Below are 23,352 nucleotides of genomic sequence, written 5' to 3' on the forward strand. Positions count from 1 at the left end.
AAAACGATTGGGAAAAGTGTTGTGTAATCAAATTATCCTGACATTTGGAATTTCAAGAAGTGATTTGAAGTGAAAATGATGCATTTTGTGAATGATGTTGTAACGAAATGGGACACTAATGGAACTATTAAGGCCAGACTTATCAAGACAAAGAAAAAAAAGACAATGGCCAGACTATTTTTCAATCACAGCAATGAGGATAGTGTCAGCCGAAGGAAGGACACTATCCCCTTTTGAAATCCTATATGGCTTCACGCATGGACTCTAAGGTTCATCAGAACCACCAGCAACTGGCACATCGGTCTCAGTCCACATGAAAGACAAGTTTGACTGACAAAGATGCAAAGACACAATTACTGGTCAGTGTGTTCTGATCCACAGAGAAATCACGTCCGTGTGGGAGACCAAATCTTCTTCAAGGTGTTGAAACGACTTCGTTGGGACAAGTGAATGCTGAGATGGCCCTCGCCAGATGATGGCAGTGACCCCGGCGGGGCGTGGTGACTGGATCCACCAGTCGCAGTGCAAGCTGAAAGGCCTAGCAACGCGAATCCCTCGAACAGGAGTCCACCTGAGTCACAATCTCGGACCACACGCACATCAGAACCACACAACCAGCCACAGATACGAATGTTGGAGCCACAGAACAAAAGGATTAGATAATGTTTAGAAATTAATGACGTACATAACAAAATTTCAGCCTTGATTGGAGAACATTATTGCATTTAAATTTTTAATGAAAATGAAACAATTATTGATGTTATGATCACTATGAAGAATTTGAAAGACACGATTTATCGCGATAATGATAGTTTTCATTTTGTTATGTGTAGTCTGTTCATGTTGCATTGTTCCTATGACAAAAAGGATGGTTAATCGCATGTTTGTTGCCCAAATGTACCATTACAACCTGATTGATGTTGAGTATGACAAACTCGAACTGGACAATGACGAACTCGAACTGGACACTGAAACGTAAAAACACATGGACCCTTTTTGCCCCTGCCCCAAACACATGCGCACACATACACCACACACAAAGATCCGGGAGGTAAGGACGGCTGTTCTCCTCCTACAACGAGGCAAGGGCCTCCATCAAGTCCCCCAGAGACAAGCTCTGCGTGGAGACAGTTTTGTTATTTTTCACTAGGCACATTGAAATGTATTTTTTTATGTTTTATTCCCTGATGACTCATCTTAAAGCCGTATGGACATGTTTTAAATCCGACAAACAGGGGGGAAATGTGAGAGTATGTAAATAGTGTATTTTTAATCATGTTTTTCTACATTTGTATTATTTGTATCATTGATAATTTCTTTAACACACTTACGTTGTTATTTTAGCACACACACACACTGTATCCTGATGATGTGTTTGGTTAAACTGACCTTTACACTGTGATTTGTGATTTTTTGCCTGCTGGAGTTTCTGATGATTAGTTATTAATGTTTTTCTGTCTTCTGCTGATTAGTTTAGTCTAAAAACAGACCACCATTGTTAAGTAATCTCCTGTCTTCTGGTGATTTAGTTTAGGCTAAACAGACCTCCACTGTCAGTTAATCTTCTGTCTGCTGAGGGATGGGTTTTCTTCTTCTAATAAAAAGCCAGAGCAGGGTGTGAGAGTCAGAGGTTGCAAAGGCTTGAACAGAGTAAGACACTCGTTCCGGCCTGACCCCTCTCCCCTTTTCGAACGGTCAAAAGACAAAGCTTTATCTGGTGTTTCTCTGGGTCTCTGCAAATTTAATTCAGTCTAATGAAGGCGTCAGGACCCTTTTAAACCTGACACCTACCTGTATATATGTGTAAATATACTCCAAAATTAAACTGTCAGAACGTCCTACCTGTATATAAGCGTAAATATACTCCATAAATTAAACTGTCAGAACGTCCTACCTGTATATAAGCGTAAATATACTCCATAAATTAAACTGTCAGAACGTCCTACCTGTATATAAGCGTAAATATTCTCCATAAATTAAACTTTCAGAACGTCCTACCTGTATATATGTGTAAATATACTCCATAAATTAAACTGTCAGAACGTCCTACCTGTATATAAGCGTAAATATACTCCATAAATTAAACTGTCAGAACGTCCTACCTGTATATATGTGTAAATATACTCCATAAATTAAACTGTCAGAACGTCCTACCTGTATACAAGCGTAAATATACTCCATAAATTAAACTGTCAGAACGTCCTACCTGTATATATGTGTAAATATCCTGCATAAATTAAACTGTCAGAACGTCCTACCTGTATATAAGCGTAAATATACTCCATAAATTAAACTGTCAGAACGTCCTACCTCTACATATATGTGTAAATATACTCCATAAATTAAACTGTCAGAACGTCCTACCTGTATATAAGCGTAAATATACTCCATAAATTAAACTGTCAGAACATCCTACCTGTATATATGTGTAAATATACTCCATAAATTAAACTGTCAGAACGTCCTACCTGTATATAAGCGTAAATATACTCCATAAATTAAACTGTCAGAACGTCCTACCTGTATATATGTGAAAATATCCTGCATAAATTAAACTGTCAGAACGTCCTACCTGTTGTTGGAATTTATCTTTAAATCAATGTTAGAATTTAATTTTAAACCAATGTAAACTCAAATTAATAATCTGACTCCAATTTGTGACCTTACCCAACTCTCACTCATCCAACAATATGCGCGCTCGTTCTGCAATAGAAAGGTATCAGGAAGCCGGCATTTTCACACACGAGTGGATTTATTCCTAACACACAAATCTACAACTTGAGTTTGGGTCCCTCTCAATACAGCTCTCTTTGTCTTCGCTGTTCAGCATTAATTTATAGACACAATATGCAAATGACACAGAGACAAAGGCATCCTGGCATGATTCTATTGGCTATGTGTATGCTGCAGTTAACTTTAGCTTGCTCCTCTTGGTCTTTCTTCAAGTGGTGGCCCCTCCTGCTTGTGGCTGAAGGGTCCAGTTTCTTGTGCATCCCTTCCCCCTCGAGGTATCTGTCTGCGCCAGGCACCGACCTAAAACCTCCCAAACCTCACATTCTTTCACTTTCTTTTTCCAACTTCACCAGCCACCCACACAGCATTCCACAGAATAACAGTGACACAAGATGCAGGACATCGAATAAAACTAGCCAGGTTTCAACTCTTCCACTCCTTTATTCCCTCTCATGACCTCAGACAACTGAGGTCATCACTCGAACCCATTATTTTATTGTTACACACGAGCTCAAAATCAAACAATGAAGTTAGTAACAACTTACAAATCAATAGAATGTGAGGTAAAGCTCAATAGAGAGTTAGTAAAAGACTAAAGATCAATAAAAATGAGTAAAAATTAAAAATCAATAGAAAACTAGTAAAAATTAAAAATCAATAGAAAATTAGTAAAACTTAAAAATCAATAGAGAATTAGTAAAACTTAAAAATCAATAGAAAATTTCATTCCCTCCTCATGGCCTCAGGTCGCTGAGGCCATCTACACATACTCACATCCCGGACTCCCGGAGGGCCACAGCTGTCTCCCCCTCCTGGGGGTCCTTCTGAGGGATCATCATGTACTGGCCACCAGGAGGGAGCGGCCCCAACGTGCGTTCAATTGTCTTAACAGTTAATGATCTGATACATGGAATACAACAACATCCACATAACACCATAATAGCGGCAAACACAGCGATAGAAATCAGTACTGATGCAATCAAGCTTTTATATTTGCCAAAGATGTTTAACCAGTCAGAGTACCAACTGGTGTCCACACCTGAGTGCTCCTTCATTTTGTCACTTAACGTGCGCAGACCCTCCAATGCCTTGGTAAGGCGACCGTCAGGAGATGTATTGTTGGGAATCAGAGTACAACACTGATCCCCAAAAATACTACACACTCCTCCTCTTTCAGCCAACACCATATCTAAGCCCATTCTATTTTGGAATGTCATCAGAGATGTGGCAGCCAATTGCTCATGCACTGCCTGGAGTACCGAGGTGGTGAAGTTCGCCAATCGTTGGACATTATAATGAACATAATTAATCCGGTCCACATTTTTGTTTACCGTAACAAACAGGAAAATACTCTCCCATCCTGCAGCAATTTGATCCACCAATTTATACTCGTCAGGGACCCCTCTTGGAACTCCAATTGCATCTATATACGTGGGATCTCCTGCACTCAACCATTCGTGCATGTCCCTGTTAAGGAAGGGGACTCTTCCCCATTTTCTAACGTCTTCCCATTCCGTTTTGGCCATATCTAAGGCTGTCACACTAACTGGCATGATCAGCGTTACCAGGGCGCACTTACCTGAGGCATTGGTGGGAAGCCTATCGTACAGCACTTTCTCTCCACACCACAGCCAAACATCAGCACGAGCGAGAGGGATTCCTGCTGGCAAGGACACATTTTCATTACACCATGACTCCAGGATATTTCCAATCCCAGGGCCAGTCCCATTTAACTTTAGGCAGGTGAAATTTTGTTTTGCAACTTGGGGGTCAAAAATAGGCTTTTTCTTTTCCATTCCTGTCAGTGGAAAGGTTGAGTCCAATTGGCCGCACTCTCCTCGGAGAGTCTTATTATACAGGAAACCCATGAGGCAGGTTTTAGATATGGCAGTTGCTGCCACGATTTTCAAAACTGGTCTTGCACCTAAACATACCAAACAATTCTCATTAGTATTATTAGCTGCCTGCTCAGCCATCAGGAGCCAATTATTAGTGACCATAGAAATACCTGTCTGAATCCTAAACCAGTCGTCCACCGTCACCATAGTCTTAGCAGTTGCTCCCGCTGTTGCAGTATACTTATTCATTAACGGTGCATCTCCTCTATTCATAGTAGTATCTTCACAAATTATGATAGGAAAATATGGATCCTTTCCTGCTGAGTATGCCCATAACAAGAATCCCCAGCATGACGTATTTACAATCATTATCTCCTGCTGTGGGTATGCAATAGATGTATTCCCCATTGCCACCTTTAATTTCAACACTTCCCCCTCCTTGCCCATAGTCACTTTATGTCTATAGTACTTACTTATCTCACTTCGAGGGGGACTCCAGTAGTCACCTACCTGTGTTGTTATTAATGCATCCCACCCGAATTTTGTCACATGTCCTGTCAAATACCACCAATATCGCGGAAACATAGCCCCCGTTACTTCAGACATTGCTCTCCATGCTGAGGAGTACCATGCTTCTTGGAACCCTCTCAATGCTTTTATTGGCACACTAATTTGGGTGGTTGTGTTTGGAGCCACTGTAAACCGTAACGAGTTATTATATGCCCACTTAACTATCCATGGCTGAAATCCCTTTTCAAATTGGTCCCAGTAACCTTGTCCTGTCTGTCTTTTCACTTTACGGGTTACTGGAGGTTTCACAGGCCACTCTTGATATTGATGCTGATAATTCCCCAATTTATAGACTACATCATTCCACGTGTGTGTCCAATTAAAAATTGTCACCCAAGTGTTCACCTGTGTCGGTTGTTGACATTTCAGATTTAGCAGTAGTTGTTGTGTCTGTGTCAGCGTCTTACCACCATCTCGCTCTGCTTCATACCATACTGTTCCATTACAGGAATAGTACACCATCACTCGTTCTCCTTTCACTCCATCACTTCTGTCATCCTGCATCCTATGTTCAAACGCCAACATAGTCCACACAAAGCACAAGCCAGCCAGCAAAATAGTCAATATAGTCAAACATTTGCATCGTCCTCGTCTTTGTTCAGACACTTTCGAGTCCGACTTTGATCCAATTCTCGCCATCTTCACAATCCCTCTCTTGACCTGCCCGTCAGGGCGGTCAACCTCTAAGCTCACCATTGGCAGGTACAAAACCTGGGGCCGGGCGCAACTGTGAATAATGGTACCACTTTTGTCCTTTAGTTTCCAATTGGACAGCATGTGAGGTTCTAGCCAGAACTCTAAACGGTCCTTTCCAGCGAGGTTCAGTCCACTTCCGGGACAGCACCCGGAGGTAGACGTACGGAGTGATGTCCGACTCCAGCGGTGTTGATGACGAATCTGCAACTGCCTTGTCGGTGACCTGCGCAGACTCACTGGATACAAGTGAATGAAGATACTTCCAATACGCAGCGTGCGACAAATCAGGTGTCGGTACATCAACTGGCGGGACCAAGGTGGAGGCAGGCCCTGGCATTAAGCGACCAGTTAATAGTTCGAATGGCGCAAAACCTGTTATTTTGTGAACAGTTTGGCGGACGACCAACAGGGCTAGGGGCAAAGCTTGCAACCACGTCATTTTTGTTTGAGCCATGATCTTAGCCAATTTTTCTTTCAAATTCCTGTTAAACCTTTCAACTTTGCCTTGGCTCTGGGGGTGGTAGACACACCCAAAGCGATGCTTCAGCCCCAACAGCGCCTCCACTTTAGCCAGCGCTTTGTTGTTAAAATGTGTCCCATTATCAGATCTGATTAAAGCAGGGAAACCATGTGTCGGAATATAATGATTTACCAAAGCTTTAATGACTGACGTGGTATCTTCCTTTGCACACGGATACGCCTCCGGCCAGCGTGAATAAGAATCCACAATGACCAGAAGGAACCGCTTCCCGTTCACCCTGTCAATCATGTCCGTGAAATCAATTACAATTTCTGCTCCAGGCCAGGCCACAGGGGAGAACGCCCCTGGCTTGGGTTTTAATGTCGGTCGTGCATTAAATGTTTGACATAGTTCACAAGCCGCCACAAACTGCCAGACCACCTCCTGTAACCTTGGATGCCACCACTGACGAAGTTTTGGAAGCATTGCCTGAGGCCCCACATGTGCCACTGTATGGGCCTCAGCCAACACTGAGGTCATGAGTTTTCCCTCAGGGAGGACCGGCTGGCCCCTGGGACCCACCCAGAGACCATCCGATCGCCTGACCGCCTTAGATGCGATCCACATTGATTTTTGTTCCGGCGACGACTTACCTTGTGCATCCATAATATCCTCCAGTGCCACTTCGGGTGCCACTGGAAGATCCGGGGGTTCCCCATCCCAGACCACAGCTGGGGTTGTTAACATCATCCCGCCCTGAGGGGTGTATCCAGCCACCTCTTTCGCGAGAGCATCCGCCCTCTCATTACCTTTCGCCACCATGGTGTTGGCCTTTGAGTGTCCCGGGACCTTTACAATCGCCAATTCGTGTGGACCCTTAATTGCTTCATACAATCGCTCCATCAAAGTTCTATGAGCAATTTCTTTGCCTTTCGCTGTTAGCCAGCCATTGTGCAACCACCCCTTTAGGTCAATCAGGGCAGCTGACGCTGCATATGCCGAATCAGTATATACAGTTAATTGCTGTCCTGGACACTGTTCCAAGGCCAACACCAGCGCCAACACCTCTGCCGCCTGGGCGGAGGGTTTTATTGTCAACTTCTGAGCTGTCACTGGGAGGAAGAAAGAACCTTTCCACTCCACCACTGCCGCGGCCGCGTGGAGTGTCCCATCCTTGGCACGCCAACAACACCCATCGGTGAACATAACCCATCCACCTTCCAATGGTTCCGCATACAAGTCCTCACGGACCTTCTGATCTTTCTGTACTTTCAGAGCGCACTCATGTGCCCCTTCCAGGAGGTGATTAGCCATGTTCACACCATCATGCACATAAGTAACGTTTGGTGCCGTCAATGTTTTCATCATCCGTGTTTGTCGCAGGGGTGTCAATGTAAATGCCACCGATGCTACAAAAGCTGACACCCCATGATCTGTCAACACCTGGACGGGATACCCCATGACCACATGAGCTGTTTTCTGTTGGACCTTTGCCAGGCCTGCCGCGTACCTAACACAGTCTGCTTGTTTCTGTTCAATTCCGTCTAATGGCACACTACAATACAATAAAACTGCCCTGTCTGTTCCATGTCTTTGGTACAATGCCGCATTCACCGTTTTCTCACTGCTCGCAACGTCTAAATAAAACACCTTATTGTAATCTGGAGTAGCCAAAGCTGCTGCTGATGCTAATTCCTGAATTAATTGCACAAACAATGCATCATCCTCAGGGGTCCACTGCAATGTGGCCTTCAAATTTCGGACCCCTTGTTGTTTGACCAGGGCCCGCAAGCCTGCTGTTTTATCCACATAACATGGGATGTATGCTCGGCTGTAGCCACACAATCCCAAGAAAGACAACATGTCCTGCACTGTGTGTGGACGTGGGTGTCGCAGGATGGAGCTGCGGTGATTTGGGGACATAGCCAAGCCGGCTGGGGTGATGACACGCCCCAGAAAAATCACAGACTTACGACAGCACTGTAACTTTTTCCTTGACACTTTGAAGCCCAGGTCAGCAAGCTTCAACAGCACTGCTCGTGTGGCTTCCACACACTGGTCGGATGTTTCGGCCGCAATGAGGAGATCGTCCACATACTGCAGGAGCACTGAGCCTTGGGGTAGCGCACATGAAAATAACAAGTCCTTCAAGACTTGATTAAAAATTCCTGGCGAATTCTTAAAGCCCTGAGGGAGTCTTTTGTACTGCAATTTCACCCCTTTGTAAGAAAATGCAAACACGTGTCGTATTGATTCAGCCAGCGGTAAACAGAAATATGCATTCGCCAAATCAATAACCGTATACCACTGTTTCTGCGGGTCCAGGGAGGACAGGATGCGATGGGGGTCAGGAACTGGCAAAACTGGAGTTATAGTGATGTCATTCACTGGCCGCAAATCGTGGGCCATCCTCCATGTCACCCCATCAGCCTTCTGGACCGGCCTCAGAGGTGTGTTCCAAGAGGACGCAGACGTTTCCAACACCCCCGCATCCCACAATCCTGCCACTGTGTCCTCCATTCCTTTGTCTGCTTCCTTCGGCCATCGATATTGAGGACGGCGAACCGGAATGGAGCAGTCAACTTCCAATTGGATTGGCTGAACCGTCCAACAAAAACCAACATCAAATGGACCCTGTGACCACACGGTCTGTGGCATTTGATCCAACATTGCCTGTGCGGACTCATGGTCCGTCTGTTCCCGCCCATGATGGCGGTCCAAGAATACCAATTCAAGGTCTGACTTATCTACCATTTTTGCCATTATCCTGTAACTTTTGGTTGCAGCTGAGTGCCACACATCTTGAATTTCAGTCATCATCCAGTCATGTTGTTGTGTTAATCGTTTCACCATGGGCCCCAATTGGCGGGGCTCATGGCCTGGCGACACAGCTAGTGACACGTGAGGCAAACCTTCCTCACTCATTCGATACCATTGCTCTTGCTCCGGCGACAACTGCACATATGCTGCCACCCCCTCGGGGCCCACAAAGATGCATGGTGCGCGCAATATCCAACCATCCTCCTCAATTTCTTCAAACGCATCTCTATATATGTCATCTGATTCTCTATCATAATATAGAGTGCAGTGCAATGGATCCAGTGGGGGGTGGTACGGTGCCAATGTCTGGATCCACGGTTTCCACAAGAGGTATGTGGAGTAGACACCTCCCCCAAGTGGAGTCTCAGGATTCAATCTAGCCCAGTAGATCCGTGCCGTTTCAGGTACTGTGGGGAGTGGTGCCATCAACCACTGACCCCTAGGTGTCACAGGCTGGAAGCATTCCAGTACCTGTCCGTCAGGAAATGTCACTGTAAGTCCCTTCTCGCCGCACAATATCTGGGCTCTCAATGCTGACAACATGTCTCTGCCCATTAAATTGATGGGTGTGTCCATTGCATGAACATAGGAATGATATAGTCTCTGTCCAGTGTTTGTAATTTCCGTTTTCAGTGGCCGAGTAAAGGGCAGAGTCTGAGGACGTCCCGAGAAGCCGACTAACGTTGTAACTCGCCTCGACAACGCTGTACTTGGCAGTGGCATGTTGATTGATGAATGTGTTGCTCCAGTGTCCACCAACATCTGGACTGGAGTGTCCGCCACTGTCAACTGAAGCATTGGCTCTGCCTGGCCAGTGCTTCCCGAGCTTCCCAGGCCCCCCTATTCGTCTAGGCCGTACCACTGGTCAGCTTGGAAATACTGACCCCTTGGATTCGGCTGTGGCCACGGGCGGGGCTGCTGCGGTCCCCCTTGGTGTGGTGGCCCTGCTTGCTGGTTCTGCTGCTCCACCCCTGGTGGTGGGTTGCCATGACAATCACGTGCCCAGTGGTCAAGGGACCCGCAGTTGAAGCAAGTTCCTGGAGCGAACCCATTCCGCCCCCGGCCTGGGGGGGCGCCACGACCACGCCCTCTGTATCTACCACGGAACCCTTGACCTTGGCGCCGTTCAGCCCCCACTGGAGTTTGATACATCTGTTTTTGTTTCACCTTTTCTTGTTTTGCCTCACCATGCAACTTTGCCAACTGTAGTTTAACCAAACTAGTCGCCAGAGCGTCAGATTCCTTTTGATCTTTATTTGCTTTTTCCATGTAGATGCGGCAATGGTGTATCAAATGCCTCTTAAATCTCGGTTCCGGACAAACCAAAATGTCCGGATCAATTCTCAAAATCACCTGCACCTCATTTGGGAGGCCGTTCAGCATCGCCGTCCTGAACATCATTTCAGCTTCAGGATAGTTGCCTGGGTGTTTACCTGTGGTCTCAATCCACAGCTCCAATGCCTGAGCATAATGTTGCTCGGGAGTCACATCTTTTCTTTGTCTTCGCTGTTCAGCATTAATTTATAGACACAATATGCAAATGACACAGAGACAAAGGCATCCTGGCATGATTCTATTGGCTATGTGTATGCTGCAGTTAACTTTAGCTTGCTCCTCTTGGTCTTTCTTCAAGTGGTGGCCCCTCCTGCTTGTGGCTGAAGGGTCCAGTTTCTTGTGCATCCCTTCCCCCTCGAGGTATCTGTCTGCGCCAGGCACCGACCTAAAACCTCCCAAACCTCACATTCTTTCACTTTCTTTTTCCAACTTCACCAGCCACCCACACAGCATTCCACAGAATAACAGTGACATAAGATGCAGGACATCGAATAAAACTAGCCAGGTTTCAACTCTTCCACTCCTTTACTGTATATAAGCGTAAATATACTCCATAAATTAAACTGTCAGAACGTCCTACCTGTATATATGTGTAAATATCCTGCATAAATTAAACTGTCAGAACGTCCTACCTGTATATAAGCGTAAATATACTCCATAAATTAAACTGTCAGAACGTCCTACCTGTATATATGTGTAAATATCCTGCATAAATTAAACTGTCAGAACGTCCTACCTGTATATAAGCGTAAATATACTCCATAAATTAAACTGTCAGAACGTCCTACCTGTATATAAGCGTAAATATACTCCATAAATTAAACTGTCAGAACGTCCTACCTGTATATATGTGTAAATATCCTGCATAAATTAAACTGTCAGAACGTCCTACCTGTATATAAATGTAAATATACTCCATAAATTAGACTGTCAGAACGTCCTACCTGTATATATGTGTAAATATACTTCATAAATTAAACTGTCAGAACGTCCTACCTGTATATAAGTGTAAATATACTCCATAAATTAAACTGTCAGAACGTCCTACCTGTATATATGTGTAAATATCCTGCATAAATTAAACTGTCAGAACGTCCTACCTGTATATAAGCGTAAATATACTCCATAAATTAAACTGTCAGAACGTCCTACCTGTATATAAGCGTAAATATACTCCATAAATTAAACTGTCAGAACGTCCTACCTGTATATATGTGTAAATATCCTGCATAAATTAAACTGTCAGAACGTCCTACCTGCATATAAGCGTAAATATACTCCATAAATTAAACTGTCAGAACGTCCTACATATATATATGTGTAAATATACTGCATAAATATCTGAAAGCGCACGGTGTAGTACTTTGGCTGTCAAATTCGCTTCCGGTAGGACGATTCGAGGGGGTAGGACATTTCGTCAGAACAGGCTGTCGAATCAGCCTACGGTAGGACGATTCGAGCGGGTAGGACATTTCGTCAGAACACCGGCATTGTGGGGGAATCCCATCTGAGGGGCTGCGTGGCAGCGAGACGGCAGACAGACTGATAATGACTCTCGTGTTTGGTGGAGAACGTGTCCAGCTGTTTATCTTAGATACAGAAGACAAGGACTTGGTGCATTTTTGGATGAGGACAACTTCAGCACGTTGTTAAAAGCTAAAATAAAGTACCATCGAACTCCCACTGCCATTTTAAAAACACGCTAGCGCGACTGAGCAGCTAGCGCGACTGCTCGGTTCTGTTTGCGCCCAATGATACGGTGTGTTCTATCTAAGTATTAAATACAGAAATAGCACCCTCAACTGGTACTGCGCCCTTTGATACGGCGCGTCTTTTGGCCGTAAAAATACGGTAATTTAATAACTGAAAAATGGGCCATAACGGCTGGATATTCCTTTAAGTAAATCCATTTTTTTCAAGGTGATGCACTTAATGCGTATTGTCACAATAAGAGACATAGACGCATGAGATGATCCAGAAATCGAAGCACTGTCAGTCTTTAAAAAGCTTCCGTACAAGTGCGCACATTTTCCCCATCAGTTTTTGTTGGAGAATCACGTATTTAACACAGGACATTGCGTATGTATTAGATATTTAAAAGAGCCATCATTCTGATTAATTACGCTCAAGGATATTCAATTCCATGGATTTTTTTTCTTTCAATTTGTGATGCATAAACAAATTGTGTCACTTCTGTAAGAAAAGAAATGCATAATTGAGTCATGCCGTAAAAATTCAATAGTAGTTTAACATACATGGTAAGAAATTTAGTGCATTGTTTAATAATTTAACTGTAGCAAGAGGGTATGGGAAGCTAACTTTAAGCGTAACTTTCATATAACATGCGTGTTATTTAACAAGCTAATGTGAGCAAGCCAGTAATTTGCAAAAGGCATATCATGACAATACATCAGCCTTTGAACAACATCTTTCTGTGGATTAGGGTGCAAGAGTGTTTCATATTCATGATAAAAACTGATCCGTATTAATGATGAGAATTTATTAACCCATACACAAACCATAAATAATACAGTCTGTAGGACATGCACATTAACATAAAAAATGAATTCCATTAGTTACGACAAAAAAATGTTCTTCTTTAATAGGAAAACCTAAGATGAGCATTAAGAACTCAGACACAGTAACTGTACAGTTTTAAGTTTGGACAGACAACCATGCATATTAAAACCACTTAGGACCACGCCAAGTATACTAATTAATTTTGACTTTCCAATATCTTTGGGGGAAAAAGTTTGCATTTACAGTAAAGACATAATTGTTTACATTTCAGTAGTAGGTGGCCAATTTGCACAGAAATACCTAATCTGGTAGAGTTTGTCAGCATCCTTAATAATTATACCTACATTACCCTCTCTCTATCAAAGTAACAAGGCTGTTTTAAACTGAAAGAAAAATCAAATAGTGACGGTATTTATCATTTGGAATGAGAGTAAGACATGCAAAACAAGACCTAAAGCCAAAACCTGGAGACTAGTTCACTGTGAAAGAATTTCTCTCTCCCCTCTTCAACTCACAATGCTCAGCAAAACAACCCATACAGTTAAAGGAAACAAAAACATTTTCCTTGTTAATTTTTTAAGGTTACACACTAGCTTTCTAAATGCTGCGCTGTTTGATGCTTTCAGGCATCACAGATGCATTGGTTCTTGAGGTGGTCTTGAGCCCATCAGAGCAGTTTGAGACTACCAGTGACATTATTCACTATGTCCTCCTCGCCCATAATAGCCAGGACAGTATGGGAACCAGATGCCACCTAACCAAAGACAAATTGGGCTGTTTTAGCATTGGGAATGGGATTGTCTTCACAGCAAACCAAGTCGTTGGCAAGAAAGACATGAACAAAATCACTCAGCAATCTCACATGCATGCCCACGCGTCTTGCTCACCTGGGTTAGCCCTGCATCCTGGACCAGATACGTGGGCAGCCTGAGACTCATGGCATGGGCTTGAAGCTCTAAAAGATGAGCCACATTGCGACCCTGAACCACAATCTTCTTGGCTCTATTGTAAAAAAAAAAATCTGGTTAGATGGATATTTTAAGATTCTTGCTCGTATCAAAGACTAAAAATTTTATTTTTTTTCAATGCTGGTAAAGTTTGGAGCAAATCTCGTGAATACCGTAGATCAGCTTAATCAGTCAATAACTTAAAATATGGGCTGAACACTTAATCCACTGTCCACTGATTCTTCATAAACCAAAATATAATATTTCTTATTTTCACCAATCTATGGTACTATATAAACTTGCCTTGCTTTGTCATTGTAACACTCATGATCATTTCAAACCAATCTTCAGACTTTCAGCCACAAATTTTGTCATTTGGCACACTGGTGTTTCAGAATCAGAATCAGAAATCCCTTTATTGTCATTGTACTCAAGTTTGCAACGAGATTAGAGAGCTCCCCTCTCCAGTGCAATAGAACAATAATTCAGATAGATATATAAATTAGATAAATAAGAGAATAGTTAGTGCAATGGATTTTTTGGTAGTGTGACCAATGATGTCGTAATGTTTGTTAGTCACCAAGAAGAGAATCTCGATACAAAGAAACTCTTTATAGTGCCGTGAAAAAAAGTATTTGTCCTCTTGTGAAATTCATTTTTAGGATTATATCAGACAAAGATTAACGGTGTCCCGATCCAGCTTTTTCACTTCTGACACAATGATATTGCAGCCTGTAGGACAGTCAGATTCCAATATTGATCCGATTCCATCCGGAATGATACATGATTTTTACTTCGTTTTTTGTATAAAATGTCTATGAAAAAGGAGAGACTTGATCAAGTGATACTCTTCAAACAAGGAATCGTCAGCTACAGGAAATGTGGAGAAATATGACCCATTTATTCCAAACATTGGGGTTATATAAATTTCAACCTCAAACATGAGAATAGACCGCACTTGAATAAAATAAATTAAAGAACCCTGACAAATAATCCCAATAAAGAAAATAAAAAATATATATACTCTTTGATGTGCTAAATTTGTTTTGATCACATGGACTCTGCATAGTAAAATCCAGATAATGCTGGATAGAAGAACAGGAGTGGCTGCTTGTACATGAGTGCTAATATTGCAGACTTTGGATGTCGACGATATAATACAATATTTATCTATTTATTTTTGCTGATATCGAACCAATATCCAATATCAATATCAGATTGGGGAAAGCCTTACAAAGACAACCAAATCAACAAAAATGCAGCTTTGAGATTATTATTGTATTTATTAACCATTCAAAGCTAGCTGGGTGTGTATGAAAAAGTACTTGCCCTGTTGCTTCGTCATGAATTACTGGTGGTTAATTAAATTTTTGAGACTGTTGCGTTTTTTAAGAAGAATAAAAACATTCAACAAATATTAACACATAACACCACATGTTGAAGTACTAACTGTCGTGGCAGAGGCGGCACGGTGGCCGACTGGATAGCACGATGGCCTCACAGTGAGACAGCATCGGGCGTGGGTTCGATCCCGGCTCCGGCCATCCTGTGTGGAGTTTGCATGTTCTCCCCGTGCCTGCGTGGGTTTCCTCCGGGTACTCCGGTTTCCTCCCACATTCCAAAAACATGCATGGCAGGCCGATTGAACACTCTAAATTGCCCCTAGGTATGAGTGTGAGCGCGGATGGTTGTTCGTCTCTGTGTACCCTGCAATTGGCTGGCAACCAGTTCAGGGTGTCCCCCGCCTACTGCCCGAAGATAGCTGGGATAGGCTACAGCACTCCCCGCGACCCTAGTGAGGAGAAGCGGTACAGAAGATGGATGGATGGATGTAGTGGCAGAGTAAAATTGGGTTTTATTGTCTTCCTTCCTGAAATATTTTTTAACTTTCCTATTTTAAATACCGTATTTTCACGACCAAAAGACGCGCTGTACCAAAGGGCGCAACATTAGTTGAGGGTGCTATTTCTGTATTTAATACTTAGACTGGGCGCGCCGCACTACGAGGCCTCGCACATGCTGGCTCGCGCAATGCACTCTCGCACATGCTCACTCGCGCAATGCAGGCTCACGCATGCTCTCTCGCGCATGCTCGCTCGCGGATGCTGGCTTGCGCATGCCTGGCTCGCGCATGCCAGCACTCATGCAATTAAGGGATCACTGTCAGTAACATCACCTCAGACCAATGAGAGATGTCATGGCAAGACATCGATTCAACAACGTCAGGGGAGGAATTTCACTGGTCCCCACACTCCTGAGAGTCACGGTTTCAAATCAAAACCAAAAATATCTCAGCATACAAGCAAACAATGAAAAAAAGAAATAAAATTAACACAAAACATGCATCACTCATGCCATTCATATCCCCAAAATAAATAATACAGCAATGAGCAATGGCTTCTTCTCAGCCTCAGCCAATCACATGGCTGTTTAGAGAGATATGAGTGGTGTGGCTTTGGGCAGTATGTTTTTATTTTTATTTTTTTACATTTTTGCAGTCTGGTGTCTATACCTGTGATGTTTCTTGCTTGCAATAACATGAATGATAAGACAGACTACAACATCGTGGACAGCTGCCCTTTTGTCCAGCTTTCTCTTGCGCCATCACACAAAAAGCATATTCACCTAATGTATTTGACTAGGGGTGGGACGATACGGGTAACTCACGATTCGATACTATGACGACATGTGGGCCACGATAACGATAATATCACAATACACAATGTCTACGTTATTCAATATATCATTAGAAATCTCTTCAACAATATATCACGAGATATGTGACTAAAAAAGAAAAAAATGGCCATAAAAATAAAAACATCAAATTTTTTTTTCAATGCCAATATGTGTACAAAGTACAAAGAAAGGTGCATTTGCAAAGTACCTCACTGCCGCTGAGTCTTAACACTGTAGCTACAGCTGGACGAATTAAAGTGCACAAACAATAACATGTTTTATGTAAACCAAGACACTGCACTGCTTTCTGAACCTGGAATGTCAGTATCAACTGTCATTAAAGTGCTTTACGTTAACCCGCCCAGTGGAAACATCAAGGCATATTCTTTTTGAGGAACACTAACTGAGCAACATGCTCAGACGTAAGAGCACACCAAAGGGAAACTTTGCTTTAAAAGCAGTTGCGATTGTCAGCTGTCTTGGTTCGCCTTTTTTTATCACCTGCGAGTAGTAACCGTGATAGCGAACGAGGTGGCTTTGCAGATTCGTAGTGTTGATGTTATATTTTACCTTTGCAAAGCAGTTCTTGCAGATTGCATACTCTTTATCCAGTGTTCTCCCATCACCGGTTCCGTAAAAAGCGAAGTGTCTCCACACTTTCGAGTGGAAACTCTTGAAACTTGATTTGTTTTTCTGGGTTTTCCGCCATTCTTGCATGAGTTCTTTTTCTATTGTAAATTCTTCACACTTCCGCTGATCCCGGCAATTTTACAACCGTTTGCGGCATTAGCGCCCCCACAGACAGGACAGGAGAGATTAAATACGGACGGTGATGACGAGGTAAATCCATTATGTGTGTTGTTTTGAAATATCGATATTGCCGCCAGGCTATCGAGTATTTATTGCGACAGAGTTAGGAACAATTTATTGCAATATCTATTTTTTTTCCCACCCCTATATTTGACACAGTCAATTTGAAGCATAGATGTCTCAGACTTTGGCCAGCAGGGTGTGCTAACATGCACTCTGAAATACCCCTAGGGGAAAAGGCTCAATGGTCGAGAGAGATGCTCACTCCATATAATAGGCGTGTCGCATTACAAGGCACCTCGTTTGTTTTGGGGAAGATTTGGGACTTAAAAGTGTGCCTTATGGTCGTGAAAATACGGTAATTCTGTCAATAACTTTACAGGGGCTGTGTGTGTCTAACTTTAAATATATTTAAAATAAATGCTTCAAAGAATAACATTCACAAAATTTATTATTTAGCAGTAGCTGTTCAACAATGCACATCGCGCACACATATTTTAAAATAAATTTAGGGTCCCAATCATTTTAGTGCTAATGTCATGTCATGTTCATGAGAAAACATTTTCAATGACCAAATAAAACAGATGATTACAAATATCTATATATATATTTATATATTTTACGCTTCATATCATGCATTCTAGTAAATTTTCATAGTGATAATTGTTATCACATTACTCAGCGACACCACATTATTGCACTCATTTTATATTCAAATAACAAATTAATATTAATGAAATAAGGCTGTCACTTTTTCCGGAAGAGAAAAAACTGGATGGGGACAGCAAAAAACAAACATACCGAGCCTTAAAACATATAACAGCACGTTGTTTGAGATGTTAAGCCACAATCCCAAAGCACAAAGTGCTTTGTTAGCATGAAGTACACAGAGTGTGGGGTGAAAATTTGAATGACCATGTAGCAGACCAGCTACCACAAACTCTTCAGCAAACGCAACAAAAATAATCATGAAAAGTTTGGCGTGATCGACTTCTCCAAAGTATGGTTTAAGTTGGCCGATTAAGGCCATTCAAACATGGTATATGGTTCAGATTTGGCACTTTTGACAGAAGTTTGAATGGAAACTCTTTACGGATCTTGCCTCTACGGAAGAGGTTTGAAAAAAGGTAAAGTCAGAATTCTCACTTTGAAGTGAGAATCCTTTCAACCTTTCCCTTCCCTTCATGGCTCTAATCCTCTTCCGTATGCCTCTGTGTTGTCTTATTTAAAAAAAAAAAAAAAGATTTTTAAAAAAAGGCACGTGAGTGTCCCTGTGTGGTCTGAATGTGTAGTTACGGAGCCCCACACAAGTCTCCAGATGCACATTTGCAAATCGCCACACGCATTTGTGACTCATGGACGGCAGGACAGGAGCAAAAGTCACATGTAAGAACGCAGCCAATCAAAAGGCCCAGTGTTTACAGATTGCGCGCTTACGGATTTCTGTACGCATTTGTCAATGTGTTTGCGCATACAAATCAATGTACACATTTGTAGGTTACAGGTATGTATTGTTTTTACACATTTGTGGATTGAAATAAACATTTTTAAATGGTTTTGCTCCAATAATGGCCCCATACACCCTGTGCTGACTGTCGACACCGGAGCGCAGACTAACTTTTATAAGACAACAACACTGATTAGCCAGAGCTATTAAGACCCGAGCATCGACAATTCCGGTTGGCTAATACATCTGTCATTCAAACACCAAAGGGGGTTGAAAAAGAAAAACTATATATATAAAAAAAAAAAAAAAAACTATCTTGCGATTAGATAATGGTACTAGGTTGAACTTCGATGTCGAGCATATTTCAATACATCATGCAGCGCTAGCCTGCGTATTAATGGACATAATCTGGCGATAAAACTAGACTGTGCTGCACTTTAGCCTTAGGAATCTACGGAGCCCCTTAGGGGACACGGAAGAGAGAAAAAAAAACTTTGCGTTCCCTCGCAAACTTTGCGCTGTTCAAGAGACGACAGTACGTTGGAGGCGGCACAAATAATGGAGGAGGGCTTGGAACGTTTCTTGCGGTCAAGAGATGTCCCTCACGGTGACATTATGCGCATGAAAAGCGACAAGGTACATACAATTCACTCTAACATAATTCCTTAATAATAGCAATATGGGTCCCTACTGTTAACTTTCTGTTTTGCATAATACTAGCGTGCAAACTGTTTACCTCTTGAGTGGCAAGAAAAGCATAAATTTGATTGACTATTATTTTAGTAACTATTTTTTAGTAACATAGAGGTAAAAATACAGTGTGAACTTAACTGGGGGAGGGGTAAAGCCAGCATTTCTATCTAGTCTAGCTGCACTGTTAATGCTCTTATTGTGACGGTTCGGGTCGGGGAGGAGGGCGTGGCAGTTCTGATTATTTACAGGTTCGCGATCCACCCAGCCAGGCCCTCCTCCGGAGAAAGTGGGCGTCGGCTCCGGCGCACCTGCAGCTCGTTGCCGGCAATCAGCGCCCTGCATAAGAACCAGCCACGCCAGGAGTCCGACGCCGGATTATCTCGTCACCTCACGTGGTACTGGCTCATGTCTCGTCCTGCTTCCCGATCGCCTGACTCGTCGTGCTCTCGTGCCTGCTTGACCCCTGCTCTTCCTGTTCCCCCCTCTAGCCGACCTGAACCCGTCTGGTCCCGCTCAGCACGCCAGCGCCTCCGAGATCCTGCCCGGCACGCATCCCGCCAGCGCTCTCCGCTCCACCGTGCCTCACGCTACCTCGCCAGCCCGACTTCGCCTCCCGGCGCGCCCCGCTCTGCCGCACTCTCGTCCGTGCCACCCGGCACCTGCACGTCGGCGTCACTCGACGCTGTCCCCGCCGACGCCCGCCTGGTGGTGGATTCTCCCCAGCTCGCTCCCCCACTCCATTCCTTAATAAACCCTGTTACCCCCTCACCTGTCGCCTTTGGGTCCTCCTTCCTTCCCACACGGTTCAGGGAACCGCGACAGAATAATCCGGCCAAGTTAATGGACCCCGCGACCTCGGAACCCCTGGGAGAAGCGCTCGCCCACCAGGGCAGCGTGCTCGAGCGCCACGAGCGGATGCTGCAGGAAGTTCCGAGCTCCCTCCAGGCCATCCAACACCAGCTCTCGCACCTCTCTAACCAGGTGGGTTCACTCGCCCCCCCCCCCCCAACCTCCCCAGGGACACGACCCCGGCTCCCCCGGCCGCCGCGTTGCCTTACGCGGGCGGTCGAGAGCCCCACGTTCCTACTCCCGAACCCTACTCCGGGGACTTGGGCTCGTGTAGCCAGTTCTTGCTCAGCACCTCCCTGGTCTTCGACCTTCAGCCCCACAGTTACGCTACCGAGCGTGCCAAGATCGCCTACACCATCAACTTGCTTCGCGGCCGCGCCGCCAAGTGGGCAACCGCACTGTGGGAGGCGGCGTCGCCGGCGATGTCCACTTACGCGGATTTCAGCCAGGAGTTACGCCGTGTCTTCGACCACCCGGTGCAGGGGCGCGAGGCGTCCCGCCGACTCCTCTCCCTCCGACAAGGTTCCCGCTCCGCGGCCGACTTCTCTGTGGAATTCCGCATCCTGGCCCACGAGAGCCGTTGGAACGAGCCGGCTCTCCGCGAGGCGTTTCTGAACGGGCTGACCGACGCCCTCAAGGACGAGCTGGCGGTCCGCGACGAAACCACGACTCTCGAGGAATTAATCGCCCTGGCCATCAAGGTGGACCACCGCTTGCGGGACCGGCAGGCCGATCGGTCCCGACGCCCCTCCAGAGTCGCCGTCCGGGCAGCCATTCCCCGACCCGAGGTTCGCTCACCGTCGCCAGCTCAGCTATCCACCGGCGCGGAGGAGCCTATGCAGGTAGGAAGAACTACTCTGGACCCTCTGGAGCGCCAGCGCCGCCGGTCCCATCAGCTCTGCCTGTATTGCGGCCTCCCCGGCCACTTCTTGATCCACTGTCCCAATAAACCAAAAGAGCAGGCTCGTCGCTGACGGAGAGCCCAACGCCGAGCCTGCTGGTATCCGCTTCTGGCTCTTCTTCCCGGATGTCGATCTCCGCCCGGCTGCTTGGTCAACACACCCCCCTCTCGGTCACCGCGCTGGTCGACTCGGGGGCCGACGGCAGCTTCTTGGACCTGACCCTAGCCCGCCAGCTCGGCATCACCATGGAGCCCATTCTGTCCCCCCGAAGGGTGGTCGCGCTGGACGGGCATCTCATCGCTCGGGTCTCCCAGCAGACCGCTCCCCTGACCCTCATCGTCTCGGGTAACCACCGGGAGTCCATCAGGCTCTTTCTGATCCACTCTCCCCAGGTCCCCCTGGTCTTAGGTTTCCCCTGGCTCCAGACCCACAACCCCGCCATCGATTGGAGGAGGTGCGTGCTGACCGGATGGAGTGAGTTCTGCCACTCCCACTGCCTGCGCTCAGCGGATCCGGCCCCTTCCTCTACGCTTCCCCCCCCCCCCCTCCGCCTGACGTCTCCTCCGTCCCCCCGGACTACCACGACCTGGCGCAGGTCTTCAGCAAGGACCTTGCCCGTACCCTCCCCCCCCATCGTCCGTACGACTGCGCCATCGATCTCCTCCCGGGGGCCCCCCTGCCCAACACCCGCCTCTACAACATCTCCAGGCCAGAGAAGGAGTCCATGGAGACGTACATCCGTGAGTCGCTCGCGGCCGGTCTCATCCGCCCCTCGTCTTCTCCCCTGGGCGCGGGCTTCTTTTTTGTTAAGAAGAAGGACGCCTCGCTCCGCCCCTGCATCGATTTCAAACCCCTAAACCAGATAACTGTCAAAAACAAGTCTTCGCTTCCCCTCATCGACCCGTCGTTCGAACCTCTATGTGAGGCCCAGATTTTTTCGAAACTGGACTTACGGAATGCGTACCACCTGGTCCGCATCAGGGAGGGGGACGAGTGGAAGACGGCGTTCAACACACCATTGGGGCACTTCGAGTACTTGGTGATGCCTTTCGGACTTACCAACGCCCCCGCCGTCTTCCAGGCTCTCATGACAGACGTCTTCCGCGACATGCTCAACCGGTTCGTATTCATATATCTCGACGACATCCTCATATTCTCCCGCTCTCTCGCAGATCACCGCCGGCATGTCCGACTGGTCCTCCAGCGCCTCCTGGAGAACCGCCTCTACGTGAAGCCCGAGAAATGCGAGTTCCACGTCCCTTCGGTGCCCTTCCTGGGTTATATCATCGCCCGGGGGCAACTTCGTCCCGACCCGGCCAAGATCCAGGCCGTGGCGGAGTGGCCCCAGCCCACCACCCGGAAGGAGCTCCAACGCTTTCTCGGATTCGCAAACTTCTACCGCCGTTTCATCCGGGACTACAGTAAGGTCGCCAGTCCACTCACCGCGCTTACGTCCACAGCCACCACATTCCAGTGGACCCAGGCGGCCGCCCAGGCCTTCACCCACCTGAAGAAGGCCTTCACCAGCGCCCCCGTACTCCGGCACCCAGACCCCTCTCTCCAGTTCATCGTGGAGGTGGACGCCTCCGACACCGGGGCGGGGGCCGTCCTCTCCCAGCGGGATCCCGGTACCCAGGTAGTCCACCCGTGTGTTTTTTTTTCCAGGCGCCTGTCCCCCGCCGAGCGAAACTACGACGTGGGCAACCGGGAACTCCTCGCGGTGGTATGGGCTCTCCAGGAGTGGCGGCACTGGCTCGAGGGCACCTCGACCCCCTTCTTGGTCTGGACCGACCACAAGAACCTGGCATACCTGCAATCCGCCAAAAGACTCAACCCCCGCCAGGCACGCTGGAACTTGTTCTTGAGCCGGTTCAACTTTACCCTCTACTTCCGCCCCGGCTCGAACAATGGGAAGGCGGACGCCCTCTCACGTCAGTTCTCGCCCCCCGCCAGCCCTGACGCTCCGGAGCCCATTCTTCCCTCGGCCTGCCTACTGGGAGCGGCCACCTGGGACATCGAGCAGGTCGTCCGCAACGCTCAGGAGCAGCAACCGGAC

The 23,352-nt window shown here is 46.0% G+C and overlaps 1 protein-coding gene across 1 annotated transcript in view; it reads right to left on the reverse strand.

The window, feature by feature from the left end:
- Positions 1-12,937: 12,937 nt before the first annotated feature.
- LOC148328378 (putative peptidyl-tRNA hydrolase 2) overlaps positions 12,938-23,352 on the reverse strand; it is a 70,151-nt gene continuing 59,736 nt past the window's right edge. Inside the window, exons 6-7 of the mRNA XM_088308962.1 lie at positions 13,860-13,974; positions 12,938-13,726 (exon numbers count right to left, since the gene is read on the reverse strand). Coding sequence (XP_088165088.1) covers positions 13,640-13,726; positions 13,860-13,974 — 202 coding nt within the window. The 3' untranslated portion in view covers positions 12,938-13,639. The remainder of the gene's footprint in view (positions 13,727-13,859; positions 13,975-23,352) is intronic.

The sequence above is a fragment of the Idiotropiscis lumnitzeri genome, chromosome 11 (assembly GCF_059441095.1).
Source record: "Idiotropiscis lumnitzeri isolate Australia: NSW breed Sydney's pygmy pipehorse chromosome 11, RoL_Ilum_1.0, whole genome shotgun sequence".
NCBI lineage: Eukaryota > Metazoa > Chordata > Actinopteri > Syngnathiformes > Syngnathidae > Idiotropiscis > Idiotropiscis lumnitzeri.